The sequence below is a fragment of the Solanum pennellii genome, chromosome 1 (assembly GCF_001406875.1).
Source record: "Solanum pennellii chromosome 1, SPENNV200".
In the NCBI taxonomy this organism is placed as follows: Eukaryota; Viridiplantae; Streptophyta; class Magnoliopsida; order Solanales; family Solanaceae; genus Solanum; species Solanum pennellii.
In genome coordinates this window covers 87,555,769-87,573,978 of record NC_028637.1, presented here as the reverse complement: position 1 = coordinate 87,573,978, position 18,210 = coordinate 87,555,769, and the positions used below count along the sequence as shown (strand labels likewise).

The 18,210-nt window shown below is 31.1% G+C and overlaps 2 protein-coding genes across 5 annotated transcripts; both read left to right on the top strand.

Annotated features, from left to right (window-relative positions):
- Nucleotides 1-465: 465 nt before the first annotated feature.
- Nucleotides 466-10,740, top strand: LOC107012706 (nucleotide pyrophosphatase/phosphodiesterase-like). 2 transcript variants are annotated; one of them, XM_015212617.2, is made up of 13 exons: nt 466-822; nt 2,247-2,334; nt 5,092-5,361; nt 6,271-6,379; nt 6,480-6,594; nt 6,717-6,849; nt 7,778-7,965; nt 8,560-8,746; nt 8,856-8,923; nt 9,130-9,226; nt 10,092-10,280; nt 10,372-10,452; nt 10,533-10,740. In XM_015212617.2, the coding sequence occupies exons 1-13, from the start codon at nt 485-487 to the stop codon at nt 10,587-10,589; spliced, it is 1,920 nt and encodes a 639-aa protein (XP_015068103.1). In that variant the 5' UTR covers nt 466-484; the 3' UTR covers nt 10,590-10,740. The 2 variants fall into 2 exon arrangements, with proteins under 2 accessions (XP_015068103.1, XP_027769948.1); XM_027914147.1 differs by lacking the exon at nt 5,092-5,361.
- A 1,610-nt stretch (nt 10,741-12,350) lies between these two features.
- Nucleotides 12,351-17,970, top strand: LOC107009319 (histone-lysine N-methyltransferase SUVR3). 3 transcript variants are annotated; one of them, XR_001455398.2, is made up of 4 exons: nt 12,351-12,985; nt 14,581-14,978; nt 16,611-17,202; nt 17,371-17,970. XR_001455398.2 is itself a non-coding variant. In XM_015208632.2 (3 exons), the coding sequence occupies exons 1-2, from the start codon at nt 12,388-12,390 to the stop codon at nt 14,967-14,969; spliced, it is 987 nt and encodes a 328-aa protein (XP_015064118.1). In that variant the 5' UTR covers nt 12,351-12,387; the 3' UTR covers nt 14,970-14,978; nt 16,611-17,970. The 3 variants fall into 3 exon arrangements, 2 of the variants coding, with proteins under 2 accessions (XP_015064118.1, XP_015064127.1); XM_015208632.2 differs by having other exon boundaries at nt 16,611-17,970; XM_015208641.2 differs by having other exon boundaries at nt 16,608-17,970.
- Nucleotides 17,971-18,210: the final 240 nt, after the last annotated feature.

Here is an 18,210-nt window from a genome sequence, read left to right as displayed (position 1 = left end):
CTATTAAAAAGAAAATAATCTTTTAATATAAGGATATGACTAAAAATAACTAGTACTATCTTTATCTTAAATTTCTAAAACTGATACTTATTTTGAGACAAAAATAATCTATTTGCTATATTTCAATTAATAAATTGTTTGATCAAATTTTTAAAATTTATTTTTTTAAAAGAATAATTATAATAAGCATTAATAAGCATTTATTATTATTTTTTAAAAATAATTCTAAATATAGCAATTTGTGTTTCCATTCTCTAAAATAAGCAAATTTTTTTTCCAATTGACTTTCTTAACACACTATTTATCTTACCATGTAAAAAATCTAAAACTATATTAAAACAGTCAACTCAAAAGTCACAAACTCATTAAAAAAGGAAAAAAATTATTTTTTATTTTTAGATAAAAAAAACAACATGACACCTATAAATATCCATCCATTTCATTTTTTTCATTTAATAAGCCCCCCTCATCAATATTCTCTCCCATGGCTTCTTCTTTCTCCAATTATTTCAAATTTTTATTATCAATTTTATTTTTCATAATTTTCTTCACTTGTCATTCTTTTTCTTCTTCAAATTATTCTTTATCAAATATAGTTATAAATTCAACTTCTGAATTTATTAACCATACTGCTATATCCGAATTTCGAATATTGAATCGAAGAATTTTAACCCAATGCCCCGACCCAAACCCGTATTTGAGTATAACTACAGCCTCAAATTCAACCCTTTCTGATGAATCTTTTGTTACTGTTCATATTTCTGGAGTTTTGGTTCCTTCAAAAGGAGATTGGGTTGGCATGATCTCGCCTTCGTATTCTGAGTAAGTTTAATTTATGTACGCTGACAGTTTATATATTATATAATGACTAGACGTTGATTCAGAATTTAAGTTTTTGACTATTTATTTCAATTTTTTGTGATTTTATTTTTTACTATTGATTATGAATTATTACTATTTGTTTGATGTAAATGTTATCGATTATGAGTTTTATTTTCGTAAATTTTTATATGTAAATTTTATCGATTATGTGTTTTACTATTTATTTCAAGTTTTATAAATTTCTTATATGTGAATGTTACTATTGGTTATGAGTTTTTACTATTTGTTTCAATTTTTATTAATTTTTACAAGTAAATTTTATTGATTATGAGTTTTACTATTTATTTTAATTTTCATAAATTATTTACATGGAAGTGTTATTGATTATGAGTTTTACTATTTGTTTCAATTTTCGTTAATTTTTTATGTATAAATTATATTTATTTTGAGTTTTAGTATTTGTTTCAATTTTCGTGAATTTCTTATATGTAAATTTTATTGATTATGAGTTTTATTATTTGTTTCAATTTTGAGTTTTTTTTTATATGTAAGATTTATTGATTTTCTATATCCGTCTCTGATAGTGATAGTTATTGTTTTTATTAGTAGGTAATAACTAAGTAAAATAATTGTGTAAATATTTTTATATGACCAATAAATAGAATTAAACTGAAAAATGAAAATGATAGGATGTTTTAATTATTGGAATATCGAGGAAAAATAGAATGCATGTCTTTTTAGTCTTCTTCTTATTTTTTTTAATTATTGAAATATTTTCTCTTATTTATCTTCTATTTATGATTATTTGTTTTTTTTTCAAAAATATCTTTAAAGTGCAACGGGATTTGATTATTTGAGATTCATAACCTTTTTTTCTTTTCCTTTTTTGGTGGGTCATTATTAAACCATTATCTACAAATTAGAAATATATATAAAAAAAAATGATGGAATACATGGTGGAAAAAAGACATAACTTTTTCTTAAAGTATACTTAACCAAGTGGAATAGAAAGTATACTACTCACCTCCGTTTCAAAAAAAAAGTTCCTATTTCTTTTTTAGTCTGTTTAAAAAAAATATTTTTTTTGGCAATATTTTAACTTTAACTTTTCACGTGCCATGTTTAAGACCACAAAATTAAAAGACATTTTGGTACATTTGACATAGCTTTAATTTAGAAGCACAAGATTAATAAGTCTTCTTTTTTTTTTTTTTTATACTTCGTTTCAAATTAAACTAGACCATCCTTTTTAAAACGGAGGGAGTAGTTATTTTACTGTTTTCAATTATTAATAAAAAGAAAAAAAAAGAACACAGGAAGCATGTGAATAATGGAAGAAATGATACAATATTATTATATTTATTTTTTATTCATTTAAAATATTTATTAACTTTATTTTTTTATTATAATATCTCATATTTTAGCACCTCAAGTTGCCCTTTAAATGCCTTGCAATATCAACAGACTGGTGATCTCTCTGAACTTCCACTCCTTTGCCATTATCCAGTCAAGGTTAGTTCTCTTTAATCTCGACGATAAATCGTATCTACAGTTATTTATAAAGTTTTATTGATTTTTTGAAAATGAGTCGTTCAAAAATAAAGTAAATACACAATTAACATTATAAGAAAATTGTTTACAAATATAATATTAGGTTTATTGTACTTCGATGGTTATTTTAATAAAATAAATAACTCTTAAGCTAATTAAAGATTTGTTTATAGGATAATAGAAAACTAAAAGTGATGGCTATATATTCTTATATAAAAAAATGTACGCAAGTGTGGGTATTTGTGTGCACAAGTAATTAACTTGGTACGTCACATATATTCTACCAAAAAAAAAAAAGTAACATAATTAATAAAATTATATTTCGACTTTCAAGTGGTACCTTATTTGAATAATAATTATTGAAAGTATATTAAGATACTAGAAAAAATATTATCAGAGTCGAAGAAAAAAAGATTAAAAAAAAGTATTGAATATTATTCTTAATGTAGAGTTTCGGATTAGTAATTGATCAAAATTTAAAACGGATTATAATTTTATCATATCTCTCATCACATTCATTATATATCTCTAAAAAAAGCATTAATCTTTTATAACACGTGAATTTTGAAATCTTGAAGATAGGTTATATCATTTGGTAACACAATTAGTGTAAATAACCTAATCGACCATGATATAAACTAATATATTGAAAATTTGAAATAAGTCATGCAATTCCACTTCCTTAACTAACTTTATATAATTTGAATTTTTTTTAATTTTTTTTTTAAAAAAATTTATCACCCAAAAAGTTTTCACCTTTTTACTCGCTTAAAATTGAATATCGAAAATATACTTATTATCCGAGTAAATTCCTCTGGTCCACTTTGTCCACTCCATACACATCACTAGTGATGCCCCATTATTTAATTCTAACTGTTTCTTCCCCATTTAACATGTACATTCGTATCTACTTATTTTCTTGACCACCAATTTATTATATCATATAATATTTTTATAATAAGAAATTAATAGTTTGGGCACAATCAATGTATTGTCGTAGATATACTTCTTTCGTTTTAATTTAAAAGCTTAACACATATTTTATTCTAACTTTATAGTAAAAATATTTTTTTTAACTATAAAAACTAACACATAAAATATATCGAGACTTCCTTTTGAAATGTTTTATGCATATACGTACAACTTATTTTACTGAATCTTATCGCAATATGCTAGCTGACTTTTATTAATTCGTCTCACTTCACTGTCATCCCTATTCACATTATCGACCAAAAAAAGTGGGGAAATACTGATAAAGATGTGGGAATATACCCATTAATTGTAGTAGTATTAAATAACACTAGTGGGAAATGGTCACGCCTATATATATATATATCAAAAGTGTACCACATTGAAATAAGTCATGCAATACTGCCTCCTTAACTAACTTTATGGTAACTTCATTCACATTATGTTACTAAGAATTAAAATCTCTTTGTTTTTTTTTATGAAATTTATAAAATTAATTGATTGATTGAAACTTCAATATTTAGTTAGACTCCACATTTTATTTTATTTTTCATATTGATTGGTTGTAACTTCAAAGCTTTCTAATTGTTTGCTTTCAGCATTTAACACTCTGTGCCGATTTTTTATTTGGCACCGTCTAGCTATATTATCATGTTCAAATTGACTACTTTTATTTTTTTTCTTTCCATGATTGATTTGGTAGACCTTTTTTTTTTTTTTTAATTATTGTTTTTACATTTGTGATTCATGAAACATTACGTTACCAATGACAACATCCATTTGAGAAAATATAATACTCCCTCCGTTTTAAAAAAAATATTTCTATTTCTTTTTTAATCTGCTTAAAAAAGAATGATTCTTTTTTTTTTTTGGCAACATTTTAATTTTAACTTTCCGCGTGGCATGTTTAAGACCATAAGATTAAATGACATTTGGTACATTTGACATAACTTTAATTTAGAACCACAATATTAAAAAGTCTTCTCTCTTTTCTTAAACTTCGTTCCAAGTCAAACTACGTCATCCTTTTTTGAAACGGATGGAGTACTAGATATTGAGGGAGGGGCGGGGCCAGGAGCGGATCCAGGATTTTCATAAGCGGGGTTCGAAAAGAAAGCGTGTAGTGATTTGAACTCCTAAATCACTAAGTTAACCTCTAATCAATCTTATATTCAGGATGTTCAAAACCAATATATAAATACAAAAAATTCTTTAAAATATCTTGAATATACAATGTAATTTTTTGCCTAGGGGGTTCATCAGGGAGCCATCTCGTAGTCGAGGTTCAGTCGAATGTTCTTCAACGGAAAATTATACAATAATATTATATTATTTATATATTTTAACCATATATAAATAGTAATTTAGTATACGTATAATTTTATATTATTTATATATTTTAACCATTAAGTTGGAAATTGTATTGATCCACTGGTCTATCGAAAACAACTCCTTTCTATATATCCTTATAAATAGTGGTGGAGTAAGGATTTTCAATAAGAGGGTTCAAAATCTAAAAATATAGACACACGAAGTATACAAAGAGAGTTCGGCATTTACTATATGTACCTAACAACTTATTCTAACCATGCATAAATCATATAGTTCTCCGCAAGGGGTTCGGGTAAACCCCCTCATTGTGAGGTGGCTCCGCCACTGCTGATAAAGGTGTGATAAGATCCGCGTACACTTTACCCTGTTGGTCGAGACGATATTGATTATTATTATATTATGAATGCATGCATGCAGGCACAATATTTGAGCAAAGATCCAGGCTATCTAAATTGCAAGAAGAAAGAATGCAAGAAACATGTAAAGGGAATTTGTGAAGTGAGAACATGTAGTGCTTCACTCTCATTTCATGTTGTTAATTTTAGGACAGATATTGAGTTTGTGTTATTTGCTGGTGGATTTGCAACTCCTTGTATCCTCAAAAGATCAAACAACAATTTAACCTTCACTAATCCTAAACAACCTTTATATGGACATCTCTCTAGCATTGACTCCACAGCAACATCTGTAAGTATATCTTTTTACGTGACACTCTTTCCTTTATTAGTCATATAAATGTTACAAAATGTTATTATTCACTTACATTACATTATAATGATATGTTTAAGGTCAGAAGTTTGCAAAATCTTTTCATTTCTTGTTTTAGTTGTATGTGTAGTTAAATAGGTTCACGTTACGTTATCATGACACGTTTTAAGTCAGAAGTTTGAAAAATCTTTTCATTTCTTGTTTAAGTTGTATGTCTAGTTAAATAGGTTCACGTTACGTTATCATGACATGTTTTGAGTCAGAAGTTCGAAAAATCTTTTCATTTCTAATTTAAGTTGTATGACTAGTTAAATAGGTTCACGTAAATTGAAATGAAAGGAGCATGTATGTATGAAGAATAAATAATATGACTATTTGGAACTCTTATTTGTAAATGTTTCTTCCTTAGATCGAGTATAATTAATTGAATTATTTAATAAACTATTAGAACTTTCTCCGTTTTTATTTATGTGTCAAATATTTCAAATTTGATTTCCCTTTTTTATTTGTCATTTTTGACAAATTAAAGAAGGACAATTTTTCTCCAATTATATTTTCAATTTATTAACATTGAGTTAATGTCTTTGAAATTTGAAGTGAGTTAATATATTTGAGACCCTATCAAATTTATTCAGTAAAATGGTAAACTCACTATACCAATGATTATTTTCTTGATAGGTCTGTCAAGTAAATATTTGACAAGTAAAAAAGAACAGATGAAGTACCATTTAGAATATAGTCTAACTAGAATAGTTTATTTTTCTTATTTTAATTCCTTGGTTCGTGTTAATATCATACAAAAACGTATAATTTCATAAATGGAGTCTGAGTTTCGTGTCAATTATACCATATTGATCATTAGTTGTTTTTTTGTGGCCCTATATTTAGATGAGAGTAACATGGGTTAGTGGAGATAAAACACCTCAACAACTACAATATGGATATGGAAAATCTCAAACATCACAAGTTTCTACCTTTACCCAAAAGGACATGTGCAGTAAGTTTTAATAAAATCATACTTAATTTATAATATAACCATTTTAATAATAAAAAAATTTAATTAAGATCATAACCATTTTGTTAATCTTTTTAATTAGGTTCTATATTAAAAAGTCCAGCTAAGGACTTTGGATGGCATGATCCTGGCTTCATTCATTCAGCAGTAATGACTGGCCTTAATCCATCAACCACAAACTCCTATACATATGGAAGGTATATATCATTAGACAATATGTTACATATATTATTAAGTCGCGTTATTATCTTATCTTAAAGTTTAAATGATTCTACGTTTTTATAACGACTTTTTTTTTCTAATTACTCAACCAATATAGTGATTCAAGTGGTTGGAGTGAAAGAATTACCTTCAAAACACCACCAGCTGGTGGAACAAATGAGGTTAGATTTTTGGCATATGGTGATATGGGAAAAGCTCCTAGAGATCCTTCTGCAGAACATTATATTCAGGTAATTATACTAATTAATATTTTTATTAAGTCCTTAATTAATAATGGAGATGTTCGGTAGGAAGAAAAATATTTTTCATAAAAATAATATATATATTTTTAAGAAAATAAAAGATTTTCTTATTACGTCTCATGCAAGATGTTGGGTGGCATGAAACTACTGGTAATTAATCTATCTGATGATGGTATAAGTTGCACATATCCGACCTTCAGTTAGTAGCGTAGTCGATTTATCCGAACCTTCTTCGACGAAAAATTATATTATTTTTACATGGTTAAAATATTTTTCATAAAAATAATATATATTTTTTAAGAAAATAAGAGATTTTCTTACTACGTCTCACGCAAGATGTTGGGTGGCATGAAGCTACTGGTAATTAATCTGTCTGATGATGGTATAAGTCGCACATATCCGACCTTCAATCAGTAGCAGAGTCGGTTCATCCGAACCTCCTTCTACTGAAAATTTATATTATTTTTACATGGTTAAAATATTTTTTTAGGTGTATATATATATAATACATATCGAACCCCTTTCGACTATACTTCGCGTGTCTATTTCTTTAGATTTTGCATTGAAAATCTGATTCCACCTCTGTCTTCCGTGGAAGTGACATAAAAAAAGCTTAGCTTAATAAAAAAGAAAAACGTCGATGAATATTTATTTTATCCCGTTATTGTTGAGTGTTCGGGGTCGAATCAAAGGTCAGGTGGTGGTGAGGTAGAAAGAGAGTTTAACAAACGTTTCTCTACTTCTGGTAAATAAGTCATTTTCCTTATATTGAAGGAATATAATAAAAGTTGATCATGATATTAAAATATTTTTCGAAAAATGTTTTCTTCCGTATCAAACAGACATATATCATTTAACACATCAGATTTTGATTCAAATTAATTAATTATTGTGCATATTATATGTGAATTTTTAGCCAGGATCATTATCAGTGGTGAAAGCTATGGTTGATGAAGTATCATCTGGAAATGTTGATTCTATATTCCACATTGGTGATATAAGTTATGCTACTGGATTTCTAGTAGAATGGGATTATTTTCTACATCTAATCACTCCAATTGCCTCACGTATTTCATACATGACCGCTATCGGAAATCATGAAAGGTATATTTTGTTACGTACTTAAATTAATTTCAACGTATGATCACTCGATATAAATACCTATTAACTTGAGAATCACCTCAAATTTTTTTAATCTAGTCTGTTATCGAAAAAGATAAAATACACACTTTTTGTTAGATAATGAAGGTATATATATACGTTCTAAGGGCGTATAATCATAGGCGTATCTGAGGGGGTCACTGGATTCACGTGAACCCATGGTCCCTTTCTGATATCATATATAGTAGTGTTATATTATTTTTTAAAAAATATTAAAATATAGATATGTGTACCCACACTTGAAGTATCATCACATAATGTGATTATGTCTGAGTAAACCTCTTTACGCGAGTTAGTTGTTTTTCTTTTTTTTTTCTTCTAAAATTAGATATAACACTTCTCTGAGCGGTAATATAAGAATTAATTTTAGACCTATAATCTTAAAATTTTAACGGTTTTTTCAGTAGTAAAAACCTAAATGTCAAATCGATCAGATTTTATTTCATAGATCAACAGTTTTATAACGTTGCACCCATCGTGTCAAAATCCTGGATACGCCTCTACGTATAATTTTGAATGTGAAAAATTTATATTCAGGGATTATATAGGTACAGGATCAGTATATGGAACACCAGATTCAGGTGGAGAATGTGGTGTACCTTATGAAACTTATTTTCAAATGCCAACACAAGCTAAAGACAAACCATGGTACTCTATTGAACAAGGAAGTGTTCACTTCACTGTTATTTCAACTGAACATGATTGGTCCCAAAATTCAGAGCAGGTATATATATATATATACATATATTTTATAAGTCGATTTCGTACTACGTATACATAGTCTGAATAAAAGTTACTGAGTTCACGTCATATGTATTTATTTGATCGAACAGTATGAATGGATGAAGAATGACATGGCTTCAGTTGATCGAACAAGAACACCTTGGTTAATTTTTACGGGGTAAGTGAATTATAATATGTGGTAACATGTTAGTTATTGCGTCAATTTCAGACAAATTGAAATCGACTATATTAAGTGAAATAGTGGAATGTCTAGATGAGAAAATGTTACAACAATTTTGAAATAATATTAAATTAATTACATAGTACTATTTATTTTTCCCTTTTTTTTAAATAATAATAATCATATTTTTGATTTCTTCATAGGCATCGACCTATGTATTCTTCTGTCACTGGTGGAATCCTTCAAAATGTTGATGATGATTTTGTCGAAGCTGTTGAGCCATTACTATTGGCAAACAAGGTAAGCTCTAATTACTTTATATGGATTCGAGTTATATATACACTATAATGATTGGGTCGATCGAGCCAGATTACGAGTACAATAACGATAGTATACCTAGTGAAATCTCACTCAGTGGGGTCTAAGGAGGATACATAGAGTGTGTTATGAATGACCTAGACCAGGTTGGCAAAGCAGCTTAACATACACCGGATTAAGTAGCTATGTGTGGGATTTCGATTGATAAATAGAGATTTTGAGAGCAAAATAGATTTATACATATTATTATCATGCTTAGGCAAAGTCTAAATCTCTCATCCTTGTGGGCTTTTGTATTTAAGTTGTTGCATGTAGTTCATGAAATTTTTAATTGATCTTTATCCTGATTAATATAGTTGAGAAATGACTTAAAGAGTTATCGTTGGATTCGAGTTTACTACAGAGTGTACACAGACTTTACACTACCTCGTTGAGGTAGAAAGACTGTTTTCAAAAGACATTCGGCTCAAGTGTATCAAACCTAAGTAAACAAAGAAAATAACGAGGAAAACATAACAATTAATAAGAAAAATTACAGTATAAAGTCTACAAGAAAGAAAGATAAGAGAACAACAATAAAAATACCGTATACAATATATAAACACCATATAACAAGAACTACAAGGGTTCGACTAGTGCTACAACATGCACTTATAAGCCTAAACTTATTGGAACGCAAGACAACACATTGTACCTCTACTAACCTTCTACCCTGATATCGACCTTTCTTCCTATCTAGGGTTATATCCTCGATAATATGAAGCTACACTAGATATCGAGAATCTCAAAAATAATTATCATTTTTATCAGATCGTCATTTAATACGTCACGTGGAAAATCGTGCCAGGTTGATCTAGCATTATTTGGACATGTTCACAATTATGAGAGGACTTGTGCAGTATATCAAAAGGAATGTAAAGCAATGCCTACTAAAGATGCAAGTGGTATTGATACTTATGATAATTCCAATTATAGTGCACCTGTTCATGCTGTTATTGGAATGGCTGGGTTTAACTTGGACCAATTCCCTTCTCAGGTAATTAATTAATTCTATCTCGATTCGTCTAAAATAAAAATCGCACTTTATTCACTGTAACAGTAAAGTTATATACTTGTGATATACACAGGCTGATGAATGGAGTTTAGTAAGAAAAGTTGAATTTGGATATGTGAGAGTTCATGCAACAAGAAATTCATTGACTGTTGAGGTGAGTGTTATAAACATATTTTTTTTTTCGTTACACATATCTTAAAATTTTCATAATTTTTTCTTTTTCTATTTTTGTAGTATGTGAATGCAAATACAAGAAAGTTGGAAGACAATTTTAAAATCATCAAAAGCTGAGCAAAAGATGAAAAGAGAAACTATACACTAGTATAGCAAATTGTGTAATACAAATTATAGGGAAAGTTGTTTAAATTTATAGTAAAGTACAAAAAAAAAATTGTATTTTTATCTTTATAGCAGCATCAATGTCTCAAATAATTTGTTTTTTATAGCAAAGGTATTTCTTTGTTGATTTTCAATGTTTAATATATCTATATTTATTTTACTATAAAATTATATGAGATTGATCATGTGTGAAAGCTTAATTCAATAGGAGCGATAACAATTAGAAAAAGTACGTAATGTGAAACATATAATATAACATGGCGATTAGGCACTCACAAACTTATATACTCCCGCCGTTCGGAATTGTTTGTCATGTTGCGCTTGTTGAAAGTCAATTTGACTAATTTTCAAAGGTAAATTTGATCACATTAATTCGATATTTTAAACAAAAGAATTAGATATTCTAAAACTGTATGAAAAGTACTATAAATTACAAATTTTTTACATATTTATATGATTAAAAAATACTTAGTCAAAGTTTTTATAATTTGACTCTAAAAATAGAAATTATAACAGATAATATCGTAACACGTAATTCAAAGGTTATGTCGTAATGACGAAAAATATTTAATCATTACATACCTCTATTTTAATCCTTAGTAAGAACTCATGTTAACAACTATGGATATGCTCAAGCCATTTTGGCATTTCGTCAAATGCTTGAAGGATGATTAATTTTGATAGTTTTGGTAAATTATATTAGAGTATATTATATACTTTTTTGAGGGGTAATTTTTGTTTTTAACATAATTTTTGGGTTGCATATTTTAAAGGGCAACTTTCACATATAGCAAACAAAAAATTCATATTTGTATGCTATAGCAAACTTTGCATAATTGCGCTCCATAGCAAACATAAAAACTGTATAATTCGCTATACATATACAAGTGTATAATTCGCTGGCCTAAATTGTATAATTCGCTGGCCTATTTCGCTGCAATTATATAATTCGCTATCCTATTTCACTGCAATTGTATAATGCACAATTGTATAATTCGCTGCCTATTTCGCTGCAATATTTTTATAAAATTTGTTTTGCATACAGTTGAATCGAATTAAAAAGTATGTATATTGCATAATTATAAGTGTATAGCAAGAAGATATATGTTTTTCTCTTGCTTTATACAAAAACAGAAACACAATATATACACTTCTGTTGTATAAAGCTAGAGAAAATTGTATTTCACTGTAATTGTATAATTCGTTGGCCTTATTCTCTACAATATTTGTATAAAATTTGCATTTGTCTACAATTGAATTGAAGTAAAATGTTTGTAAATTGTATAATTAAGTGTATAACACGAAGATATATGTTTTTGCATGTGTATATACAATTTTCTCTCGCTTTACACAAAACAGAAACAGAATTATATTATAGACTTCTGTGTATAAAGCGAGAGAGGCAAGCAGAGGGAGAGTGGAGAGCGAGAATGGGAGAGTGGCGAGCGAGATTTTTGGGAGAGAGACGCCTGGCAAATTTTGGCTTAACGTTTGCTATGGAGCACAATTAAATCAAACCCTAGCTACTCCATTTATTTTAGGTTATTAGTTTGCTATTATATACAATTTTGACTATTTTGAGGGCAAAATGGGTTTAATGAAATGTTTTTTTGAACGTTTATGATTAAAATCATTTTTCTATTGTTTTATCAAATTTGAAAAAACAGTAGTAAATTGTTAAATATTGATTGAGCTATAAATATGATAAATTTTGACATAACTGAATCATCAAAATATTTGAGTGGCAACAATGAACAAACAACAGAGAACCGGCGAATCGGAAAAAGATGACGACGGCGCCGGAATATTTTGCCGGTTAGCTCATCTTGTCTTGCCATACTTAGAGCCGGCCGGTCTAGCCTCCGTTTCAGCAACCTGCAAAGTGTTACATGTAGTTTCCAAGGCTATTACTTCAACACGAATCTCCGATGCTTCTAGAAACTTGGAGAATTACCCTATTCCTTTCTTCAACTCTGCCGATTCCGAGCTTTACGCCAATTTCATCTATTCCCCTGTTCAGACCTTACCCACCTTTCCATCCATCCCATGGGGAGGTGAATCGGGTCGGGTTAAGCCGGATCCGTTTCTAGTTCGGGTGGAGGGTGCTTATGGGTGCGATTGTGAGAGTTGCGACTTGGACTCCGGTTCTAATTGCGCATGTGTGGATTTTTCTGAGTTGCCGACCCGAGAATGCGGGCCAAGTTGCGGTTGCGGGTTGGAGTGTGGTAATAGGGTAACTCAGAAAGGAATTTCAGTGAAGCTGAAGGTTGTGAAGGATAGGAGAAAAGGCTGGAGCTTGTGTGCTGCTGAATTCATTCCAAAAGGGAAATTCATATGCGAGTATGCAGGTAAATTTTTGATGTTGTTGTTCAATGGGAATATGTTCAACAATGAGCTCATTTGAACTCCTATTTATATCATTTATTACAATGTTTTAGATTGTAGATACTGCAATATGCTTCTTCAATTGCTTATTATGTGGATAGAAGATTGACGACTCGATAAAAGTTGCCATTTAATGCTCAAATGGGAGGAGACTGTGTTAAACCTATTTCAATCTTGTTGTCTCGTCGGAAGAATGTTTAACCAACATGAGGTTTGAGATTGATTCTGATCTCAGGGTAAATTACTGACCAATAAAAAGCATCACTGAAAGAGTTGGTGAAATACTAGATGTACTGATGAAACCATTGGTATTTGTTAATATGATAATGACAAATGATCTATGCAGAGACTAGTTGCTATTAAGATTCTTTTTTATTTCGGATTAGTTATTGAGATTTAGTTGTTAGTACATTAGTTTTGGTGTTTGGTTACAGTCTTCTTCTAGAGTTGTATTTCAGTAGAGGGATAGACATTGAGAACCTTTGGTTTTAGACACCTGATTCACACAGAGGAAGAGAAAAGAAATTATCCGTATTGGAATGAATGGAGCCAAAACAAGCGGTGTGAACACAAAGGATTCATGTAGACAACTCTGACTATTTGGACTTGATGCACAATTGATTTTAACTTATATTGACCAGCATTTGGCCAAGAAACAGGCAAGACTTTTTGTGATATAAAGAAATAGGGGAATAAAGTAAAAAATGTGACAGCAATAAAAACCAAATATTCTCATGCTTCTGGCCATATGTTGCTCTTAAGGTGCACAACTGAGGAAACTAAATGTGGTTTTTTCCTTCAAGGGGATATACTCCTCCATCCCATTTATGTGATATACTTTTATTGGGCACAGAGTTTAATTTCTCATTTGTTTGCACTTTAGCGGAGGTTGAAGTGTATATAAACCTGGAACTTTCTTCTGAAAGGCCTTCTGACTCTTAAATGTTGAAGTTTAAAGTCAGCAGATAAGACCTCATTCTTTAGGTTCTGTGAAAAGATTAGATGGTTAATCAACATGAATTAAGAATGCAGTTCAAAGTTTCAGTGAAGTACTGTACGAACAGTAGGGGTCAATACTTTGAGACTAAAATATGCCATCGAACTTTGAGAAAAGGCTTATCTATGTCATCCGTTAAAAGGTTGGCTCATTTATGCCATTTCAGTTAACAAATAATGGCATGGATGAGCTTTTTCTCTAACGAAAATGGCATAGATGAGCCAAACTTTTAACGGATAACATAGATGAGCCTTTTCTCAAAGTTCGGCAGCATATTTGAGCCTTTTCCCGTTTTTTAATATCTAAATAAAGCTAAATTGACTATTCTATTGAGAGTGGTGTCCACAATAATTGTTGAAATTGGTGAAGTTATCTTGGCATTTCACTAATCAGGAAACACAGTATATATGAATTTTCTCAAACTTCTCAAGACTTGAAAATTGTCGACGTGGACAAAGTTATCTACATTCTTGCTCTTTTTGTGCTGATGTGTACTTATAATGATTCCTTTTGACAAACTGGTTCCTTTTTTGGGTTGTGATTTCTTTTTTCTTTTCGAAGGAGAACTTTTGACCACTGAGGAAGCAAGAAATCGCCAGAGGCTATATGACAAACGTACGAAGAGTGGCCACTTTTCACCTGCACTCCTGGTTGTGAAGGAGCACCTTCCATCTGGAAATGCGTGTATGAGGATCAACATTGATGCTACCAGAATCGGCAATATTGCCCGCTTCATTAACCATTCCTGTGATGGTGGTAACCTTTCTACATTGATAGTGCGAAATTCTGGAGCTCTGCTACCCAGAGTCTGCTTTTTCTCTTCCAGGATCATTTCGGAAAATGAAGAGCTCGCTTTCAGTTACGGGGACACTACAGTAAACTCTACAGGCTCTCAATGCTTTTGCAGTAGTGCTTGTTGTTCTGGGATCCTTCCAGCAGAGCACACATGATGTAGTAAGGTAAGATTTTGCTGCTTTAAACGTTGTGGTACCTTTATTCTTCGGCTTGTATTTAAAATAATGAGGTCAATGCATGCCACTGTCAAGTTCAGCTATAGAGAACATGGCTTTGAGCGTAAAATGTTGTAATCTAGAAAAGATTGAAGCGACCATTGAAGGGAGGGGGTGTGGTGGAATGTGAAAGGTTCCTTCACTCTTTAAAATAAGTCTCGGGTCTGAGTCCTAATAATGGAGTCTTCTTCGGTACGAAACACTAAATATAGTAGGCTTTCTATGGTGCTAGTCTGGATTAATGGGTTATCAAAAATCAGATGCTTGAAGCAAAAGAAAAGGAGAAGATCAAATTTTATAATGTGTTCTGACAATAGATATTACATAAATTGATTGATGATATACAATAACGTGTAGCTGAGATCAAGGAATATTAAGTGAGTAAAATAGTTTACTGATTAAATTGACGAAAGATGCAGCTTGGATCACACTTGGTTCCATCTCCAGCTATCTAACGGGATTGTGTTTTGGGGGGGAGGAGGAGGAGGACTGGGATGGTGGGACGAACCCCTCGGTCTGTCCCATTCCACTAAGCTAAGGGGACAGACAGGTGGGGTCGGGGGCCCCTTTTTAGGATTTATTTTTTGTAATTAATTTAATATTTAAGCACTAAAAATTATAAAAGACGATAGTGTGATACAAGAATTCAGAAATTTAGTAAATCGACACAGATTTAATGAACTCCAAACTTAAACGGCTAGCTTTTTAGAGCTGGCAATGGCTAACGAATAATTTTTAATAAACTTAAAATTAAAACTTATAAAGTAATTAAGTACGAAACTATAAAGATAAATAGAGAAGACTTGTGGTAAAATATTTTATTAAATATAATCTTTAGTACTTATAAAAAGAAAAGACATGTAGTTTGATAGTCTGTTAAATATAATTTTCTTTAGTGCTGGCTATAGTTAGCGATGACATTTCTTTTTTCATAAAAAAATTAATCCCAAAGTATGTAACAACTATGTAAGACAATTCTTAAATAAATTCAAGGCCAAAGCTTTTAAGTTTATTAATAGAAATTTCAAATTTCACACACAAATACTAGCACCTAAAGAAGAAAAACCTAATCAAGGCAACCATCTTCTAAGAAGGGTTCCGTAAGAGCTAGACCTCTAAGCAACTAATTATAAGTTATCATACTAATGATTGTCGCCTATAAAGATTTTTCTTAAATTTGTATATCTTCTTTGGGGATCTCTGTTTGAATTGGCAATAATTGTTGTTTTTCATGAGTTCCATACTGTCATTGTTGTCGGTTATGAGTATCACAGTGTATTGAGTGGTTAATTCAAGAAGAAAAGTAGTATAAAAATACTAGTGTTTAGATGAGGGATAAAAATGTCAAAAATTCCACCCTAATCAACAGAAGTCCAGTTGGATTTTTTCTCTCCAAGTAGAGGGATCAGGCAGGGAGACCCCCTCTCCTCTTTCCTATTTATTTTGGCAATGGAAGGGCTTAGCTTGATGCTGGTAAAGGCAAAACAACTACAACGGATTAATGTCTTTACTGTGAATGTTGATACAATTGTCTCTGTTTGTCTCCTTTAAATGATGACAATCTTATTTTCTGTGCAGCAGAGAAATCACCAGTCCTATACCTAAACCTCACACTTACGCTATTTGAGGCTATGCCTGGTCTTCACATCAATATGTCAAAAAGTATCATCTACCATATGAATGAAGTATCAGAACTGAATATGCTAGCTGAGATCTGTAATAGTGTGATACAAAAGTTCGAAAAGAGGCTAGCCTCTTGGCAAGGCCTATCTCCCTTAAGAGGCAGATTGGTCCTTATGAATGGTGTCCTGAACAGCATACCAACCTATTTCATGTCACTCTTTTTATATCAGCCAAAATCCAAAATCAGTTGGACTCAGGAGTACCTCCCTATGGGAGTGTAACAGTCTTGCCGCAAATTCCATCTAGTGAAATGGCCTAAAGTCACACTTCCTAAACCATTGGGTGGACTGGGGTCTGGGAGTGAAGGATCTGGCAGTCCACAATAAAGGCATGTTAATGAAATGGTACTGGAGATGTAATTTGGAAGATCCCAGGCTATGCAAAGATGTCATCACAGCAAAAAATGGAAGTCACTCTAACTGGATATCCAATCTAGTCACAATACCTCATGGCAAAGGAAGAGTTGAGCCATATATCTCATCCAATATGGGTAGGGAACTCACCTCTAAAGCAAACCTTCCCATATATTTTCCTTATTACAGCTAATCAAAACTCCAGTATTGTATAGAATAGAGAGAACACCCAGAGCCCTCTTTTGAGGAGACATCTTCAAGATGAGGAAGTTGATGACTTAATGACACTCCTGTACTCTTTGCAGAATTTAACAGTGAACAATCACAATGCAGCAGACAGGCTGAAGTGGGGTTGTCAAGAGAAGGGTCATAATCAGTCAAGTCAGCCTATGTGCTCCACTAAGACAATGACTGATTGATGGCCTTGGAAGCTGATTTTGAGAACTAGACTCCCTACAAAGATGATGCGCTTCAGCTGGACAGTCTTAAAATGAGTATGCTTGACACAAGACAACCTCAGCAGTATATAAATCCAGTTAGTCAATTGATACCACATGTGTCATTCCAGTTTAGAATCGATCCCCCACCTCTTCATTTACTGTCCAGTTGCAGCAAATATTTGGTACATGTCTTTTAACATTATCTGGACAGCAATGTGCGATATACCTTGCAAAGTCGAAGACTTTGATGGTGTTTCATCTCCTATTAGTACTCGGAAAGGCAGATGTTTAGCTTTCTGTTTAGTTGAGCTAATCTTTCTCATGTAAATAACCCAACTTATTTCTGGAATTTGTCTATTTTCCAGAGCTCCTTTTTCACCCCTTTCGTTGTAATTTATGCATCTTTGTCATGCCTTTATTGATATCTCACTTTATGGATATTTTGGTAATTCAACTTTACAACTATATGGTCTTCCCAGTTTTACATTTAGAATAGTATAAATGTGATGTGATATAGATTGAATGAATATATCATGTAACAAATAAAGTATTGATTTCATTCAACAGACAATCACTACTGCCTCTGGTCCACTTTGCTTGTCGTTTTTACTAAGAATAGATGGTTCAGGATGCGTGCAAAAAAAATAGAAAACATGACAAGTAAAATAGACCGGAGGGAACACCCTACATATCCAGGGGACACAT

What these genes read in the sequence shown, in the direction of transcription:
- LOC107012706 (XM_015212617.2), top strand. Translation starts at nt 485, where the DNA reads ATGGCTTCTTCTTTCTCCAATTATTTCAAATTTTTATTATCAATTTTA. An exon ending in ATCTCGCCTTCGTATTCTGA is followed by an intron (nt 823 to 2,246) that starts GTAAGTTTAATT and finishes CTCATATTTTAG; the next exon opens with CACCTCAAGTTGCCCTTTAA. An exon ending in TTGACTCCACAGCAACATCT is followed by an intron (nt 5,362 to 6,270) that starts GTAAGTATATCT and finishes CCCTATATTTAG; the next exon opens with ATGAGAGTAACATGGGTTAG.
- LOC107009319 (XM_015208632.2), top strand. Translation starts at nt 12,388, where the DNA reads ATGAACAAACAACAGAGAACCGGCGAATCGGAAAAAGATGACGACGGC. An exon ending in ATTCATATGCGAGTATGCAG is followed by an intron (nt 12,986 to 14,580) that starts GTAAATTTTTGA and finishes TTCTTTTCGAAG; the next exon opens with GAGAACTTTTGACCACTGAG.